The 17258-nt window shown below is 35.8% G+C and overlaps 2 protein-coding genes across 2 annotated transcripts; one reads left to right on the forward strand and one right to left on the reverse strand.

Annotated features, from left to right (window-relative positions):
- LOC113701853 (probable nucleolar protein 5-2) lies at positions 1-3537 on the reverse strand. Its single transcript, XM_027222707.1, has 9 exons — positions 3325-3537; positions 3078-3171; positions 2945-2986; positions 2496-2675; positions 2231-2395; positions 1770-1970; positions 889-1386; positions 677-811; positions 1-599 (listed from the first exon to the last, which is right to left on the reverse strand). The coding sequence occupies exons 2-9, from the start codon at positions 3153-3155 to the stop codon at positions 198-200; spliced, it is 1701 nt and encodes a 566-aa protein (XP_027078508.1). The 5' UTR covers positions 3156-3171; positions 3325-3537; the 3' UTR covers positions 1-197.
- A 9385-nt stretch (positions 3538-12922) lies between these two features.
- Positions 12923-16280, forward strand: LOC113701546 (uncharacterized). Its single transcript, XM_027222261.2, has 5 exons — positions 12923-13604; positions 13700-14201; positions 14308-14509; positions 15046-15543; positions 15647-16280. The coding sequence occupies exons 1-5, from the start codon at positions 13283-13285 to the stop codon at positions 16076-16078; spliced, it is 1956 nt and encodes a 651-aa protein (XP_027078062.1). The 5' UTR covers positions 12923-13282; the 3' UTR covers positions 16079-16280.
- Positions 16281-17258: the final 978 nt, after the last annotated feature.

Consider the following 17258-nt stretch of genomic DNA (forward strand, 5'->3'; position numbering starts at 1 on the left):
TAGTATAGAAATCACATGTATTAAAGAGATAATGACTTGAATTGATAATCATTCCTAACTTGGACTGGAAAATATATCGACACAAGTTTGAAAGGCAGGCTACGGTGAGCCATGGAGCATAATTTTACAGGTTAAAACACCACCTAAACAACAGAACATCCCAAAACTGCACCGTTCTATTCGCTATCGGGTAATTCTCATGCATCGTGTTTCTTCTTCTTCTTCTTTTTCTCCTTCTTTTCACTGGGAGCTTCGACTTCTTCATCTGCTTCAGGGTGCTTTCTCTTCTTTTTCTTCTTCTCTCCCGCTTCAATATTTTCATTCTGTAGCTCAGCATCTTCAGCAGCATGTTTCTTCTTTTTCTTCTTTTCCTTCTTTCCAACCACTTCACTTTCAGGTCCAGCAACACCATCTTCTGCAGCATGAGTATCCTCTATATCAGTCCCCTTCTTCTTCTTCTTCTTTTTCTTCTCCACACCATTCATAGGAGTGTCATCACCTGCTTCTTCATCCTTCCTCTTTTTTTCCTGCTCATTTTTCTCTCTCTCTGATGATAACTCAGTTGGTCCAAGAACAGCATCAGCCGCAGGATTGTAAGTCTGCAGACAAAAAGAAAAAAATAGTGAAAAAAAATTGCGACTTAGCGAACTAATAGAATGTAAAATATATGGCAGACCTTCCCAGGGGTTATCAGTCCCCCTGCACCCGTCTTTCGATCCTTGTCATAAACTTCAATCTTTGGTTTGCCTTTAGCAGAACCAGCAGCACGATTCAAATCTCTGCCTTCTAAACTCCTCAATCGTGCTTCAAGCTACAGAGAGAAGATGATGTAACAACAGAAGGGAGCCGAACACCTAAAACCTTAACTTAATCATAATAAAAGAATACCTTTAACCGATTCTCCAATCCCATTGTATTGTCCTGGTTATCTCCTAGAGCATCATATCTAATTGCCAATGCAGTTTTAGCGGCAAGAGATCTTGATATTTTACCCTTGTGCTTTGGTGCTGCCTGACCGATCAGAGATGCATGGTATATAAGACCATATTTAGGAGTTGCATGCTTTGTCTTAAGAGCTCTGAACAGAGCTTTCTCTGCACCAAGTATCTGCACTGTGCTTCCTGGTTGCTTAGCAAGATTGAGCAAGCTACCTCCATGGGCAATAAGGCGAGCACCAACGAGTTCTCCAACAAGAGCAGTAAGATTTGGGGCAATAGTGTTCATCCTGCTCTTTAGATAATCATACAGTTGAGCTCTGTACTCGGCAAAAGAAAGAACTTGGTTGCACAGATCTTTTATGTTCATCAAATCCAGGTCACTAATTTCAGTTCCCATGGATATCAAGGCAGCTTCTTTAAGCTCTGTTTCAACTTCTTCGGGGAGTATCTGATAATTCAAGTGCAAACATAGAATGCCAATGTCATCACTTCAAAAATAGCAATATAAGAGGGAAAGGGGGAGGGTGGTTTTGCTGGTTTCATGAAACATTTGACCAGCAAAGCAGACTGAAAAACCAAACTACTAAACAGCAATTTGATCTAAACCAGACTATCATTCTAACACTGCCTTCTTATGGAGGAACATTATAAACAATACCACTACCTATGCGTTGTGCCTAAAAGTCAATAGGAGCAGCAAGTCCATGGATGGGTCTAGCAACAACCCACAAGGCTCAGATAAGATTTTTTAACAAGGAGAAACCCTATGGTATTATATTGCTCATAATCCTTCACTGTCCCATAATAGAAAATAAATAATTGAAGCTCTACCTCAGAAAAATCAAGCTTCGCAGCATTTGAACGGTCACCCATCAATTTTGCTGCCTTCGCATACAGTATGTTGTCTTGTACAATCTTTGCCAGCTCAGGAAAATGCCAACCATACCACTCTCGAACTCTCATTGCATAAGTGTTTAGCTCCTTATCAATATCATCCAAAAGGCCGATAGCCTGAATGATCATTGTGTCCACCTAATAAAATCAACATGACACAAAATTAACTTCCTATAAGATGACAAGAAATCAAAAGGAAACGCAGCAGTAAACTTTTCAATCAAGTACAGTTATCTGATTTCTACATTTCTTCAATCTAAACTGAAGAAAAAAACAACATTACACGAATGGAACAACCAATTATTCAACCCAAAAGGAAACAAATCATCAGTGAAAACTTGATATAATCAAGTTTAGCTTATCAAGTTTACAGAAAATACTGAGGTACACAGACTTACCTTATCAGGGCTGAACTTTAGCTTGTATCTAGACAGGCTGTGGGACAGACCCAAGCTCATTGGACTCAAATCTTGTGCAGCTAGACCAGAAATGAGTTCAGACAATTGACTTCTCACACCTCTCATCAATTCCATAACAGCATTGTTGTGAACACAGTCAATTTGCTGCAAACACAGAATCAGTCTCTTGAGTTCAAAAAAAAATCAAGGAATACATTATAAGAACTGCTATACTTGCAATCAGAAACAGTAATTATTAGCTGACCAGCTTCTCCTTGATTGCATTTCCGAGTTTCGAATCAGCCACAGCTAAAGCTTCACCTTCGCAATGAGCACGTAAGAACTTGCGGAGACCTTTGCTCGGCTTGCTATCAATCAACAAGGTTGCTGCTGACAATGCCTCCGAGGTATTCTCAAACTTCGAGAAAGCTTTTAGCTTTACAATCTAATCATAAAAATCAAAACAAAAACACAAATTAACCCAGATAAATCATCAATCCACGCCTAAAAACAACAATCACAGAATACAATTTCAAACCAACAAAAAATAGCCCAAAAATCATCCGGGAAAAGCCAGACTACTACAATCAAGAACTCTTCAATAGCATCTACTAGAAATACACAAGATGAAGAAACAAAAATAAACTTGTCATCTTAGCTAGATATTCCCAAAATAACCCAGAAAAATTCATAAAAAAGGGGGAGGGAAAAAACCTTTCTTGCGGAATCAGCAGTGGAGAACTCCTTCCACAAGTCCTAAAACGAAGGGGGAAAAACCTTTAGCAGTTAAAATCAATCAAAATCATTAGAACCACAGATTAAATAAATAACAGCCACAAATGATCACCTCAACTTTGGAGAGTTTGCCTTCGTCCAAAACTTTGAAGAGGGCAAAACCCGCTGGGGTTTCAAAAAGCGCAAGCATGTTTGCTTCTTTGTCCCTATAAACTCAAACCCATTAATATAAATTTACACAAAACCAAGGCAAGGAACATAAAAAGCAAGTAATCGAGAAAACACAGAAACAGTCCATTCTGCAAAACAGAAGTGCGTGAAGGCAGAAAAGGAATTGGAAACTAGGGCTGAAAACTCACCGATTGGATATACAGCAGGGGAAGAGTGTGTGTGTCTGTGAGAGGGAGAGAGGGAGGGAGGGAGAGAGAGAGAGAGAGAGTAGGGTTTTTCAGTCAGCGGTGGCGTTTTGTATTGAAGGGACTGAGACGGAGGATGAGTCTAGGGTTTAAGGGGTTTCACTTCTACAGAGCACACTGAAGCGGGGCGGGTCTGATCGGATCGGGTATCCGATTTGTGTAATAAATTTTTTTTTTGAAATAAATATTCTTTTGCATATTGAGTAAGGCAATAAGTTAATCAAATATACTCGAATATTTCGTTCTTAATCAAATATTAGCTGCTGCTCAAATTTGGTTGGAGCTCGAGTATTTTTAGATTCGAATCAAACAAACAATGCAAGGAGAAATATTGGTTGGAGCTTGAGTATTTTTGGATTTGAATCGAACAAGTAATGGATTGAGTCCATACTAGATTAAGATCTTGGTTTCTCGAATTTGATTGGAATTCGATATTTTTTGATTCAAATAAAACAAGTTATGCATCAAGTACAAACTATTCGATAAGAGATCACTTTATTTACATCTACTTTAAGATATTACAGTAAAAATCATAATAAATTAATAATCTCTATTGAATAATAATTTTTTTGGATCTGGAGTTGAGCTAATAAGCTAAATTAATAATTTCAATAAAATAATAAGATAATAAAAATTTTTGAAAATCTTAGATAACAATTTGGTCCCATTTATATTATAAATTAATAATTCATTAATATTACATATCATATTTTCCTAAAATATGAGTTTATTGTTGATTTTTGAATACCTTTTAGATGGAATAAGAAGACTTTGCGTTTGTTTATTAGAAAAAGACTTTCTTGTCATTTATACACATAATATTGCAATCTAATTCACTGTATGCATTTATAAGAAGGCTTACTTGTTATTTATATACATAATATTCTTAATCTGATTCACTGTATGTATTTAATAAAATGAGGATGGACATGCATCATTTAGTATTTCTAGTCCTTTGGACCTCATAATGATAGGAAAATGGTATCAGTTATGTATGTACATGAAAGATATTAATAAAATTAAATTATATTTGCAAATCAGTAGATATGAATTGGTTTATATCTCTTAAATTTTTTGATTCATTTTATTAATAGAATATTTTTTTATAAAATGAATAAAACTTTAGTTGATTAAATGAATGTTTTTTGAACAGCAAGTATACTCAATAAATTAATAAATTATTAATTTATCAATTAATTAATACCTCTTTAAATTAATAGAATTTGAAATGGTCTCATGGTTATTAATTTATAGAGGTTTTACTGTATCTGATTATTTTTGTTAAAACCATTAATGCCACCTTTTTATTTTAGACATAATAAATAAAATTTTCGCACACTACACGTTTGTCAAAGTTCAGTAAAAGGGGGGAGTATTTCAAATAGGATAATTTACCTCCATTAGTTTTCACTAAAAAGTACGTGGTTTTGTGAATGATAAAGTTTTTATTTAGGTTTTAATTGTTAATTATAATCCACTATGGTAGATGAAAATGTTTTTATTTAGGTTTATTTTGATTACACGTCAGCCAGAATCTTTTTTCCTTTTTTTTTTCTAGCCAGAGTCTTCTTATGGGCCTTGAGCCCTTGACCATCTCCACTTGTATATCTTAGACACTTTATCAGGGACGTAACAAATGATATGCAATCAATACATATTGGTTCAATGGTAAGGATAAATCACTTTTTCATAAAAAAAAAAAAAAAAATCTCGAAAGCGTGTCTTAATTCGTAATAATGATCAGAACTGAAACTATTATTAAAACTTTTTTCTTATTAGGAAGAGAGAAGGATAATTGAGAATCCTACATGCAATTAGAGGATTACCACCTCTCATCCAATCAAAACTCGCCACATCGCCATTTTCATATACAATTGGGCGGTACTATCACTAATTGATCAATCACAAGATGACACCTCGTCAATTTGAAATCAATTGAAGGACTACAACCAATTGACCAATGAGGCTACGACACCTCAACAATTGAACTCAATTGGGAAGTCTCCCATTAGCCCAATAGACTAGATATGTTAATTACCATGCACAGGCCTCATTAACAAAACACTAGAGGATGACCCAAGTATGAGCGTCTTAAAGAGTAGAAATTGGACTTGAAATTTCGTGGGAAGAAATTTTTTTTTTGTCACTCTATACGTGGTTATTTCTTCCCCAAATGCCACCTCATAGAAACAATTTGTTAAATGCATCTTCACATGTGTTATTCGTACTGCAAAATACCAGCAGTTTTTTCACTATTAATCAAGGTACAGAAGGTGAACCAAAAATTCGAATTGTAAAAATTGATCCTTTGGTATAGAGCTAAACCCAAGTAAGTACAAGAAATTGAAACAAATACTGATTCACTTTAAAATGAGGGCAATCTAAAATTAAAATGTTAATTGACAGAAGATTAAACCAGCAGTTTTTTTAGTATAATAATTAAATGTGACTAAGCAATTTAATTATATGGAATATGGAACATTAAGAAACTTGAAGGAAATAAATGCAGGAAATTATAAGAGGGAAATAGACTATAGAAAGTACTAGAAGGAAACAAATACCAATATATTTCATTTGGATGGAAAATATGTTGGAGCAACAATAATACTGTCTTTATTTGGATTACTAGGGGGGAGTGCCCGCGCATCGCACGGGTGTTTGGTGTCTGTGGTTAAAGAAGTGTTTTCGTTGAACTAAAAATAGTACACTGTGCGACATAATTAGAGACAGGTACAATTACGAGACAAACAATATAAGAGCCACCCAATATTAGAATCAGCAAGTTCTCAAAGACAAATAAGTAGATGCAACAAATTCCCAAAAATGTACGGACAAATAGGTTTCCCATGATCCAGATAGATAATAGAGTAGTTCAACAGGACATTATGTATGTCCACTTATTTAGTGATAGTAATAGTAGTAAAATCTTTTAGATGCTGTAATAGGCAGCATTCAGATACGTTGCTTCTTGGTGGTTTCTTCATTTTGTTTTGCAGGGGTTGTACCACTGGTTCCTTCATTAGACTTTGTAGACGATGAGGGTGCCAAAGTGGTTGAGCTGTCTCTTTTCTTTGTCTCCACTGCTTGTATTGCAATATCCATTTGTGTTCCTTTAGAGTTGAGGTCTGGGTTGTTGGCTACTTCAGTTGCGCTTATTGCACTTCCGGTATTCTAGGATGCAGATGTTGTTCCTAAGTGACAAATATTAGAAAACCACACAAATGACTTGATACCCAGAAAGCTAACTTTATTCCAGAAACCCCACCGAGAGCTTTTTCTTGCTGTTATCCCGAACCTATAACATTATAAGCAAACCAGTCAAATTACAGAGGCCTTCTAAATTTGTGAAAAATTTTGTATGTTGCAGCTAAATTACAAGGGCCAAGTGTCAAATTTTAGAAATTAAGCACACACGGCCCAAACCACCCACATGAACGACAAAATTGCAGGAAAAATCTTACCTCAAGCTGAACCACCAGGAGTAGCTGCGGCTAAAGAACATTCTGAGATGCTCGGTAGAAAGGCATAAAAAATAGCCCCAAATCCCAGAATATTAAAATGGTGAAACCGAAGAAGACGAAAGAGGAGGCATTGAAATAAGCATAACCAATGCGCAGCCGTTTGGGCATTAACATACAAACGCTTGGCTATTTAATTGAGGCTATAATGTCAAAGAAATGGGGTCTTTCGGACATGAGCTCGGATGAGAGGGGAAAGGAAGAGGCATGGAAAATCCCAATCCCCGAAGCTGAAAGGGGGGGAAACAGATCCAATCCCAAAGGCCAAACATGGAGTCATTAATAAACCCATGTTTATGGCCGTTAAATTCAGGCATAAATGATAGCAAAATAGTGGAGTCCACACCTGAGAGAGGATGAAAAGACAAGTTGGGAATCAGGACGGTAAAGCTAACAATATCATGAGACAACATCCAAAGAATACAAAAACTAATACCCAGATGCAAACATGAAGCTATCCGGAAAGCTCATGAAACATTAGGCAACAGTGGCCAAGAACAGTGGGGAACAAGGTTGTTCAAGTTACAGACACAAACAGTTGTCTGTGAGAGCGGCCAAGACTCATTTTAGGCAATTTCAGCTAAAGCGCGAGTCCCAAACTGCTGTCTGCGGCTCAAGAGCTGAACGTGTGCTGTATAAAGGCCATTTCAATAATTACACAAACCCACATGCTTATATGAGTTGTACCAAAAGCAACAAATGGTTCTAGATTAATTGCACATACCATAAATACCCAAACACGCAACCACATTTAAAGTTTTAAATGTCTATAAAGGAGGCCATTTCGGTTAATATACCTAATCACAGGCTTTCCTGACTTGTACCTTCAACTTGCAAAACACTTCATAATATAACGAATTCCCAAAAAGTCCCTACCTATGCGGTTGAAATTCAACCTCCTCTTTGACCAAAACTCAATCTTATATAGTATAAGGAATTTTTCAGACTTGTTGACTTCAAATCTTTATGTATCCGTGTTATGTTTAATTTGATGCATCTTGTGCCATTAGTACAGATTAATTGAATATAATGATCTTTTCTATCAAAAGAAGAAGAAGAATAAGGGAACAAATACCAATCAGGAGTAGTATTAAAAATTTGCTGTACAAAATGTAAAAAAAAAATATATATGTGGTCAACAAATCCAATTTCCATAAAGTTGGTAGGTCATAAATATCCAGCAATTAATCAAAACCCCTTCAAGAGGGCATCAATTAGATGAATGTGTACATTCATTACCACTCTATAGCATTATTTTCTTATTATACAATTACGTTTTTACATGGCTGTTCTTCTTCTCACACGTAATACAAATATGCAACAAGATTTGCAGTAAAAATATGCGCCAAGAAAGCAATAGGATATATACTTGAGTATGTACAAATGCATTAGTGGAACTAAATCATGAAAATAAGGATTAAAAAAAAACCGTTGGCTATTATTCTTTTTTTTTTTAACTAGCTAATCCGGGGGAATACCACACCCAAATTTTATTAAAATAATACTGAAGATGACATAAATCTTACCTCTAAAAATACATACGAAATTACAAGTATTCTTATCCTATATAAGAATGAGTTTGGGTCGAAGAATGGCTTTGAATTTCAACCGCAAGAGTAGGGGTATTTTGGGATTGTGAGGTTGTTTTGAGTGTAGTTATAGTATTGGGTACTACTTTAGATAGCATGTGTATTATTGTGTTTATTGAAATGTCCTTGTATTCTAAAAGATGCAGTGATGATTTGTTCCAAGATTTGGGTAGTTTGGGAATGTGAGATTATTTGGTCATCTTTTCTAGAATGGGTACAACTCATAATAGATTCTTTATTGATGTAATTACTTAAATGTCCTTGCAGAGACATTCATTTTGGTTTGTATCAATTATTACTGTTACTTTGCTACTATAACTTGAAGAACTTCAAACATCATTTTCATCTCAATTAAAGCAAGGGCATGTGGTTTATTAAGGAATTTATGATTGAGCATTAGTTTCAACTTCAATTCTTCAAATGTCTGTCCCTTCACATTCTTCAGTTATGTTCCTTTCGTCTTCTGGTAAATACTTATTTGTATTGTCATTGTACTTTGGATTTCAATATGGTTCTCTGGTAAAGCTATTTTTGGTGGTTCAACTTGAGGTGAGGTTTCATTCTTTTTTTTAATGGTATGATTTGCATTGTAAAATCGTAATTTCTATTGTTAGCTAAATGCTTTCATTCCAAAATTGGATACTTTGTTAGCGCAATTTAATGTTGATATTATTGTTTCCTCACAAAGTTGGTTGTTCTATACAATTAAAATGGTGTGGTTTTGTTGGAATAGGTTTGGATATACAAAACTTTCTATTTTGGTCTACTTACATGGTGGAGGCTTTTTGATCAAATCTGTCTTCTCTCCTACATATCATGTGTACCTTAATGTAGTAGTTGTACAAGCTAGTGTTGTAGCAGTTTCAATTAACTATCGGCTCGTCCCTGAGCATTCTTTGCCTATTGCTTATGAAGATTCTTAGATTGCAGTTAAATGGGTTGCCCCTCATTCAAATGGCGAGGGTCCTGAGGTATGGCTTAGGGATTATGCTGGCTTTGATAGGGTGTTTTTTGGTGGGGATAGTGCTGGTGGCAATTTAGCACATAACATGGCATCAAGGGTTTGGCGGGAGATACTAGATGACTTCAATCTTGATGTGATTTTTCTCAATTGTCCTTATTTTTGGGGGAAAGATCTAATCAGTATTGAGTTAATGAAATTACAGGCGAAGGCCTATGTTAAGGGCATTTGGCATTATGTTCACCCAAAATTTACGGGGGTTGATGATCCATTGTTGAATCCTCTGATGGAACCAAACCTTTCAAGTTAGGCTTTGTCGTTGCTAAAAAAGTTGGCTATTTTCATCAACAAGAATGTTGTGTAGATGCATCTTTAAGTGGATAATCACTTTGTTTATTGACATTCTCTGAATCGTTTCGGTATCTGTTTAAAGCTCATTTAGTCTTGTTAATGAAAAGCTCATATACAAGTGTTTGTTTCAAAATATATGAACCAAGCAAGATAGCATGCATAATTTCCTTCACCATTTCCCAGTATACATTAGATATTTTGTTACTTCATAATGTTACTTAATGTGCGTGAGTTTTTTGATATTCGCTTGAACTACCGTAAAATCTTCTTTAACCATAGGCACCAAACACCCGCGCGATGCACGGGCATTCCCTTACTAGTATATGAAAAGAAGTTCAACTCTTGCTTATAAAAGTAATACTATCATCTATGAAACAAAAGAAGTCATTGGCTAATATTCAATCAGGTCAACAAACGGTATTTTTGGACTGTTGGCCACCACCAATGACTTCTTGCTTCTCATCACTTTATCACTGGATATGACTTTTCTAAATCTATATAGGTGTAAAGTGCATCCATCTATCTAATAGTGTTTCAGTTTCTATCAATTCATTAATTAGCCCATTTAGATCTCCCCCTATATGTAGTTTCTCCAAATCCATATGGGTGCATAATTCACGCATTTGGTTCAATAGTAATTCAATTTTTGTCAGTTCTTTAATTGGTCCATTTAAGCCTCTTACTATAATAGACTAGAGTAGGAATAAGAATAGATATTGCCAATTAACCAAAATAATAATAATAATAATTCAATCGGGCCGTGGACCACTAAATCCTTTTAGGCCTTCTTGCGAAACTTCTTTTGGTTGATAATAACAATTGTACTTCATAAAATTTTCACCAATTGTACTCACCATTATCTTGTGATAATTCTACTATTTGACTACTTGTTCACCCAAAAAAAAAAAACGTCCTGAGTATATAAAATTACAATCAATCTTAATTATATGCTATGTAGTTTTTTTTTCTTTTTTTTTTTTTGACGAAAATCGCCAATCTAGTGAGTGGGTTTTGGTACTTATTCAAACAAAACAAAATAACAAAGGAGTACAAAGAAAGGAAAGGGACATAACAGTAGGGATGTGCAGAAGAATCCAATTAGAGTCCGCACTATCCGATCCAATTTTGCAGATATCCGATCCGTCAGATTTTATGCAGATATCCAAAGAAAGGAAAGGGACATAACAAAGGGCTTGGCATATCTGCGGATGACCATGGATATCTGGACATGAGGTCATTTTGGTAATTTTGTTACCGACATTATTAATAAGTAATAACCCCAATCACACATCTGGGTTCAAACCGTCATCTCCATCAAGCCGTTTCTGCATCTGGGCTCCAATTTCATGGAGAAAGGGAAATTCTCTCAAATCCTTTTTTGAATCTTGAGTATTCATTGATTTGCCATATTCTTTGGGATAATTACAGAAACCTCCCTTAAGGTTTCTAATAGTTGCACTCACCTCTTCTAAGGTTTTGAAAATAGCACTAACCTCCCTTAAATTTAACATTTTAATAGCAAATTTAGTCCATGTCAAAGAAAATGTCATTAAAAAAATCTTTTGAAAAGTGATATAATAATTTTGTTTCATTTGTTCCCTTTTTGTTTCTTGTGACATTGTGTTAGTAAAAGAATGAAAAACATTAAAAGGTGGAATCAATTAGTGAAATTGAAGAGAATATAAGGGTAAAGAAAATAAGTACATTAGCAACAACTAGAAGAAATAACGAACATATGTTCAGAAATCTGAGGTTGTAAAACGTATAAAGTGTACAGCCAACTCCAAAAACTCTCCTTTACTAAAGAAACTTTTTGTATTAAGTTGAGATGATAAAGAATTGCTTACCTATTGTCTTTTGATTGCCGCAAATTTTTAACAAAAAATCCTTAAATTTTGCCTTGATTTCTGCTTTCTTTCTCCTTCTGTTTCATGAATATTTAAGATAAAGTGAGCTCAACTAAAACCACTAGAACTTATTCTCTTATGGAGTCTTGTTTGGAGGTTTCTTTCCCCTACATTTTTCTTGCTTCTACTTCACTTCTATGCAGATAATATACAACTTGAATTGTCTTTTCAAGTGTTGTCAATTACAAAATAACGTCATATTGGAGTATCAATTGGCGTCGTTTTGTGGCAGCATTTTGTAAGTGCACTTAAAGTGTTTAATCAGGTAAGAAATAACCATTAATATTGTTTAATTAGTTATCCTGAACTAGTTTATAACCCTTTTTATTTGCTCCAAATTTGTTTTCTAACAATCTTAAACTCTAAGGGCATATTAGTAAATTCACGCTATCTTACATTAATTATGTGCCCCAAATTCATGATAAGGGAGGTTAGTACTATTTTCAAAATCTCAGGAAGGTAAGTGCAACTATTAAAAACCTAAGGGGAGGTTTCTACAATTATCCCATATTCTTTAGCATTCTTGGTCAAAGTCTAGAAACTCTATAGGAGCAAATCTATAGTATTCATTATTTAGCATTCTTGATCCCCATGACCTCTGGAATTATTGGCTGCAACACTGATGAAGATTTGACGGGATGGTTGCTATGAAGATGGTGACTTCTCTATGATATGGGAACTTGGTGACAAACGATGCATGATAGTAGTATCAATAATGTACTTGCAGAACTGTCTACAAATGGTGGCGACGAGTTTTATTTGTGATTAGGTGGATCAGATATCAGGTATGTCCGATCTACAAGAGCCGGATATCTGGATTATGGATATCATTCCTTTACTGAGCGAATACAAATCAAAAGATTAGTGATTTGAAATATGTGTGGATCAGATCAGCGAACTCTCGAATTGACTCGTAAACACTTCTAATATATAGCTCTTACCTTTTAATAGATAATCAAAAGTCATGTATACTAAGTCATATGAAAAAATCCATAATCCATTGATTATGGAAAATTTTTTAAAAATTGTAGTTAAAAGTCAAAACAATTTTGCGAGAAAGGGCAACAAAATTGCCCTATCATCTTACCATAATCCATAGATTTTGCCAAGGATCAATACACGGTTCTTGTGTGCATAATAAACCAACACGAGTCAATAAAATAATATGTTGCATATGGAAGAAAAGTGACTTACTGACATTTGATTGGGCAGATGATGCACTTCATCCAAGTCAAGGCAGCTTCCACCTTAACCACCGAAAACTATTGGACAAGTTGATTGTTTTTATTAACTCCACTTCATCCAAGTCCTACTTCCTGTAGTTTTTTCACATCCCATCTAACATTTCACCCTGAAATTGACCCACTGAAAATGTGTCAAAAATCCACAGCCCAAGTCGAAGAAAAAAGGAAAAAGGTAAGAAGAAGGCTATCACACAGTTTTCTTCAATACTAACATTCCATGCCAAGAATTAGCTTCTAAAGTCTACTTTTCAGATCATTCTTCTATATATACACAATCCATCTAAATAATCAACATATAAAATTGTTCATATTCTTCAACCTGATTCTACACATGGAATTGGAGCATCCCAAAATGCAAGAAAGTACCCTTACGGGGCAAAAAGTGAAGAAACAAAGTGCTGGATTAGAGTCATCTGATGCTCTTTCCAGTAAGTACCACGTTGGATCATTTCATGAACTGCAAAAAGGTATACCGAGAAATGAATCCACAGAGGAGAAGCTTCAATGGATACAATCACAAATCATTGGTGGAAATGTAGAATTTGGCACCCCATTTGGAAGACGAAGGCTTACTTATGCTGATCACACTGCCACAGGCCGGTGTCTTCGATACATTGAGGACTATATCATCAATCATGTTCTTCCTGTCTATGGTATGTTGCTCCTGCGTTCTTGAATCATTTGAGCATCAAATATTCTCCACTGTATCTACTTGTCGATATAATTAAAACAATATCTGCTTTTTCAGGTAACTGTCATTCAAGTGATAGTTATGTGGGTTGCAGGATGACAAAAATGGCACATGAAGTTGCTAAATATGTCAAGAAATGCTTAGGGGGTGGAGAAGAAGATGCAATAATATTCTGTGGCTCTGGCTCGACAGCAGCTATCAAAAGACTCCAAGAAGTAATTGGAGTAGCTATACCTTCGATCATAAGAGAAAAGGTCTCAAACTGTCTCGGAAATGAAGAAAAATGGGTGGTTTTTGTTGGTCCTTATGAACACCACTCCAATATCCTCTCTTGGAGACAGAGCTTAGCAGAGGTCGTTGAGATTGGATTTGATGACAATGGCCTGATTGACATGGAAGCTCTGAGACAGCAACTCGAATCATATAAGTCAAGAAACTGTCCCATGCTTGGTTCTTTCTCGGCTTGCAGCAATGTCAGTGGAATTTATTCAGATACTAAGGCCATAGCCCGACTACTCCATCAATACGGAGCATTTGCTTGCTTTGATTTTGCAGCAAGGTATCTAAAATTCCGAGCTTTGAAACATAGAACTTTTAGTTTTGTAGCACAGCTTCTTAGATGTACTTTAATCTATATTGATTCATTGCGATTTTTGCATGTACAGTGGTCCCTATGTGAAAATTGACATGAGGCCAGGGGAAAGCGATGGCTATGATGCTGTTTTTCTTAGTCCACATAAATTTTTGGGAGGTCCGGGTTCTCCAGGAATCCTCCTGATGAGCAAGGCTCTTTATCACCTGAGATCTTCAGCCCCATCAACTTCTGGGGGTGGAACAGTTCATTTTGTCAATGGCTTCAGTGAGCAGGCAAGTGTCCCTTAAATTTTGTCTCAACTTTGTATTTGATTTTACCTGTGGTTTCAGTGAGCTAAAAAAGTCAAAATTGTACACTGGATTTTAGCTCCAACTCTTCTGTACTTTTGGATCTTCGCGAGCAAAACTAGTCTTTGGTTTCATGATCGCTTCTTATTAGATGGACTAAAAGGATATAGGCAGATTAACTCCTATGAACTTGAACAATTTAACCAATGAAAAATTATAGAGGCTATAAATAGAGAGATACTAATGCTTGCTGCAGTCATTGTCATTGTGTATATAAACTGTTAGAAGACTTCAATTTTGTTGTATTTCACTGGCTACAGATATTAATCCAATAAAATCTCTGAAGTTAGAGGCACTTAGAGGTAAGAATGGACATTGCTTGAAGCCAAATTTTGACAATTTTCTTGCAACCAAAATGTTCTGCAGCTAGAAAACTGAGTGATGGAAATCTTTAAACAGTTGAAATTCAGATCAGTTCAAGAAGTATTTGCTAAATCATGAGAGTGTTTCTACTGCCTCAGGATACATTGTATGTGAAGAATGTAGAGGAAAGAGAGGAAGCAGGAACTCCGCCTATCATCCAGAAGATCAGAGCAACACTAGCTTTTTGGGTAAAAGAATACATTGGTCACAATGTGATTGAAACAATGGAGCATAACTACATTCAACAAGCACTTGAAAGGCTTCTTCCAAATCCGAACATAAAGATTCTTGGAAATGTAACAGAGAAGCGGCAAGCGGTCTTATCCTTTCTGATTTACTCTACTACATATTCTCCCTCTGCAGAAGGCAACGCTGAGGATAACTTAGACAGGAACGAAACATCAGGTCTCTACCTATGGCGAGAAACAGGTAACAAGAAGGGCGAACCTCTTCATGGCCCTTACATTTCCAAGCTCCTCAGTGATCTCTTCGGTATCCAGGCTAGGGGAGGATGTGCTTGTGCGGGGCCCTATGGTCACATGTTGCTCGAAATTGACAGGGCTCAATCACTTGCCCTGCGATCTGCCGCTGAAAGGGTAAGTGATTATATACCTATTAACTAATTAGCTTCTGCCATGGAAACTGCAAAGCTGTTTCATCATTTCATGCTGCCTTGCTAAGATTTTCATTTCTGGATAGGGATACATTGGTGTGAAGCCAGGATGGACGAGAGTTAGCTTTTCATATTACATGTCTAAGGCAGAATTTGAGTTCATTTTAGCTGCAATTGAGTTTTTAGCTATTTATGGACAAAGGTTCCTCCCATTATACCACCTCAACTGGGAAACTGGTGATTGGAGCTTCATGAAAAAAGCATTAAAGGAGGCTGGAGAAGGATATAACTGTGACTTCAATGGTACATCATTAGCCAATTTGATCAAGGACTTCAACCTTGGGTGCAATGACTCAAAAGAAAACAAAGATAAGGAAACTACAGAAGCAGGACTAGAGTGCAAGTATGCTAAGTATCTGGAGACTGCAAGGCACATAGCAGTTATGCTTCCAAAGTTTCCAACTCAACGTCGAATACCAGAAGATATAGATCCCAGCCTACTATCTTTCAGAGTTTAGAATTGAATATTACCCTATTAGCACGTTTTTGCACAAATTTGATTCATTCTAAAACATAAAGAGAGAGGCTTCTGCAGTTCTTGGCATTTTTGGTTGGTAAAAATTGTCACTACAGAAATAAGCATTCATGTGAAATTGATCAGTTCAGATGATGGGAGTACATAAATGATTACAACTCATAATTAGTTACAGATTTTAGAAAGATCATTGGTTTAATTTTAAGTCCATCACCAAAACATCTCCTCTTTACTCTTTTACAACTTGTAGGTGCATGTTGAACCGGCATTCTATCGCCAAACATAGCAGCTTTAGACATCTTTTACCCGAGGTCTCTTTACCCCAAGTCACAGGGAAGTCTTCTTCTGCCTATAAATGATGGCTAATTCATCACCTATTAAGATAATTGAGCATTCTTAATTAACAACATTGTTAGAAAAATAACTACAAGTGTGGCTTTGACGAGAATAGATTCACTTTTCTTGAGGAAATTTAACCCCACTACATTACTATCGGATTTGCCACAATTCCCTCTAGGAATTGTAAAGCTGAACTAGAGTTTCCCTACAGCAAAATAAAGAAACTCTCTCCAAAACAATTTAGAGAATTTGTATCTTCATTAGTAGAGAAGAAGAATGAAAAGTAGTAAAAAAATAACTAACATTTTCAAATGAATGTACACTTCCTAAAAAGTAGTACTGTTTCGTTTTAGACGCAACTTTAATATTCAACTAACATAATTGTTAATCGAAACAAAATTTCACGTGCCAATCATCTGACTTTTAAGCAAATACAAGTGAAATTTTAAAATTTCCCTCTATAATTTTTCACCGTCCAAATTTATGTAAAATGGTGTGTAAACTTCTATAAATCTTTATTGTTTTACAATCTTTCTTTTCAATTTGAATTCATCACTTACAGCGTTTCTCAACTAATGATTTTCTATTACACTCTTATTACACTATCCGTTTCAATGACACGTCCCGTGCAATAATGGATAAGCATTCAAGTTTTGAAATTGTATAACGTAGCGCAACATAAAAATGTGTAATAGGAATCCTCCCCCCCCCCCCCCCTCCCCCAACCCACCCCTTGCCTCCCCAGAGTGCAGCTCAACGCGTGTCTGACCTGGTCAGCTCTGTAAACTTTGCTTTTACATGCATATCACTATATGGAAGCGGAT

The sequence above is a fragment of the Coffea arabica genome, chromosome 7e (assembly GCF_036785885.1).
Source record: "Coffea arabica cultivar ET-39 chromosome 7e, Coffea Arabica ET-39 HiFi, whole genome shotgun sequence".
NCBI lineage: Eukaryota > Viridiplantae > Streptophyta > Magnoliopsida > Gentianales > Rubiaceae > Coffea > Coffea arabica.

What these genes read in the sequence shown, in the direction of transcription:
- LOC113701853 (XM_027222707.1), bottom strand. Translation starts at nt 3,155, where the DNA reads ATGCTTGCGCTTTTTGAAACCCCAGCGGGTTTTGCCCTCTTCAAAGTT. An exon ending in GCAAACTCTCCAAAGTTGAG is followed by an intron (nt 2,987 to 3,077) that starts GTGATCATTTGT and finishes CCTTCGTTTTAG; the next exon opens with GACTTGTGGAAGGAGTTCTC. An exon ending in GATTGGAGAATCGGTTAAAG is followed by an intron (nt 812 to 888) that starts GTATTCTTTTAT and finishes TTCTCTCTGTAG; the next exon opens with CTTGAAGCACGATTGAGGAG.
- LOC113701546 (XM_027222261.2), top strand. Translation starts at nt 13,283, where the DNA reads ATGGAATTGGAGCATCCCAAAATGCAAGAAAGTACCCTTACGGGGCAA. An exon ending in TCAATGGCTTCAGTGAGCAG is followed by an intron (nt 14,510 to 15,045) that starts GCAAGTGTCCCT and finishes CTACTGCCTCAG; the next exon opens with GATACATTGTATGTGAAGAA. An exon ending in TGCGATCTGCCGCTGAAAGG is followed by an intron (nt 15,544 to 15,646) that starts GTAAGTGATTAT and finishes ATTTCTGGATAG; the next exon opens with GGATACATTGGTGTGAAGCC.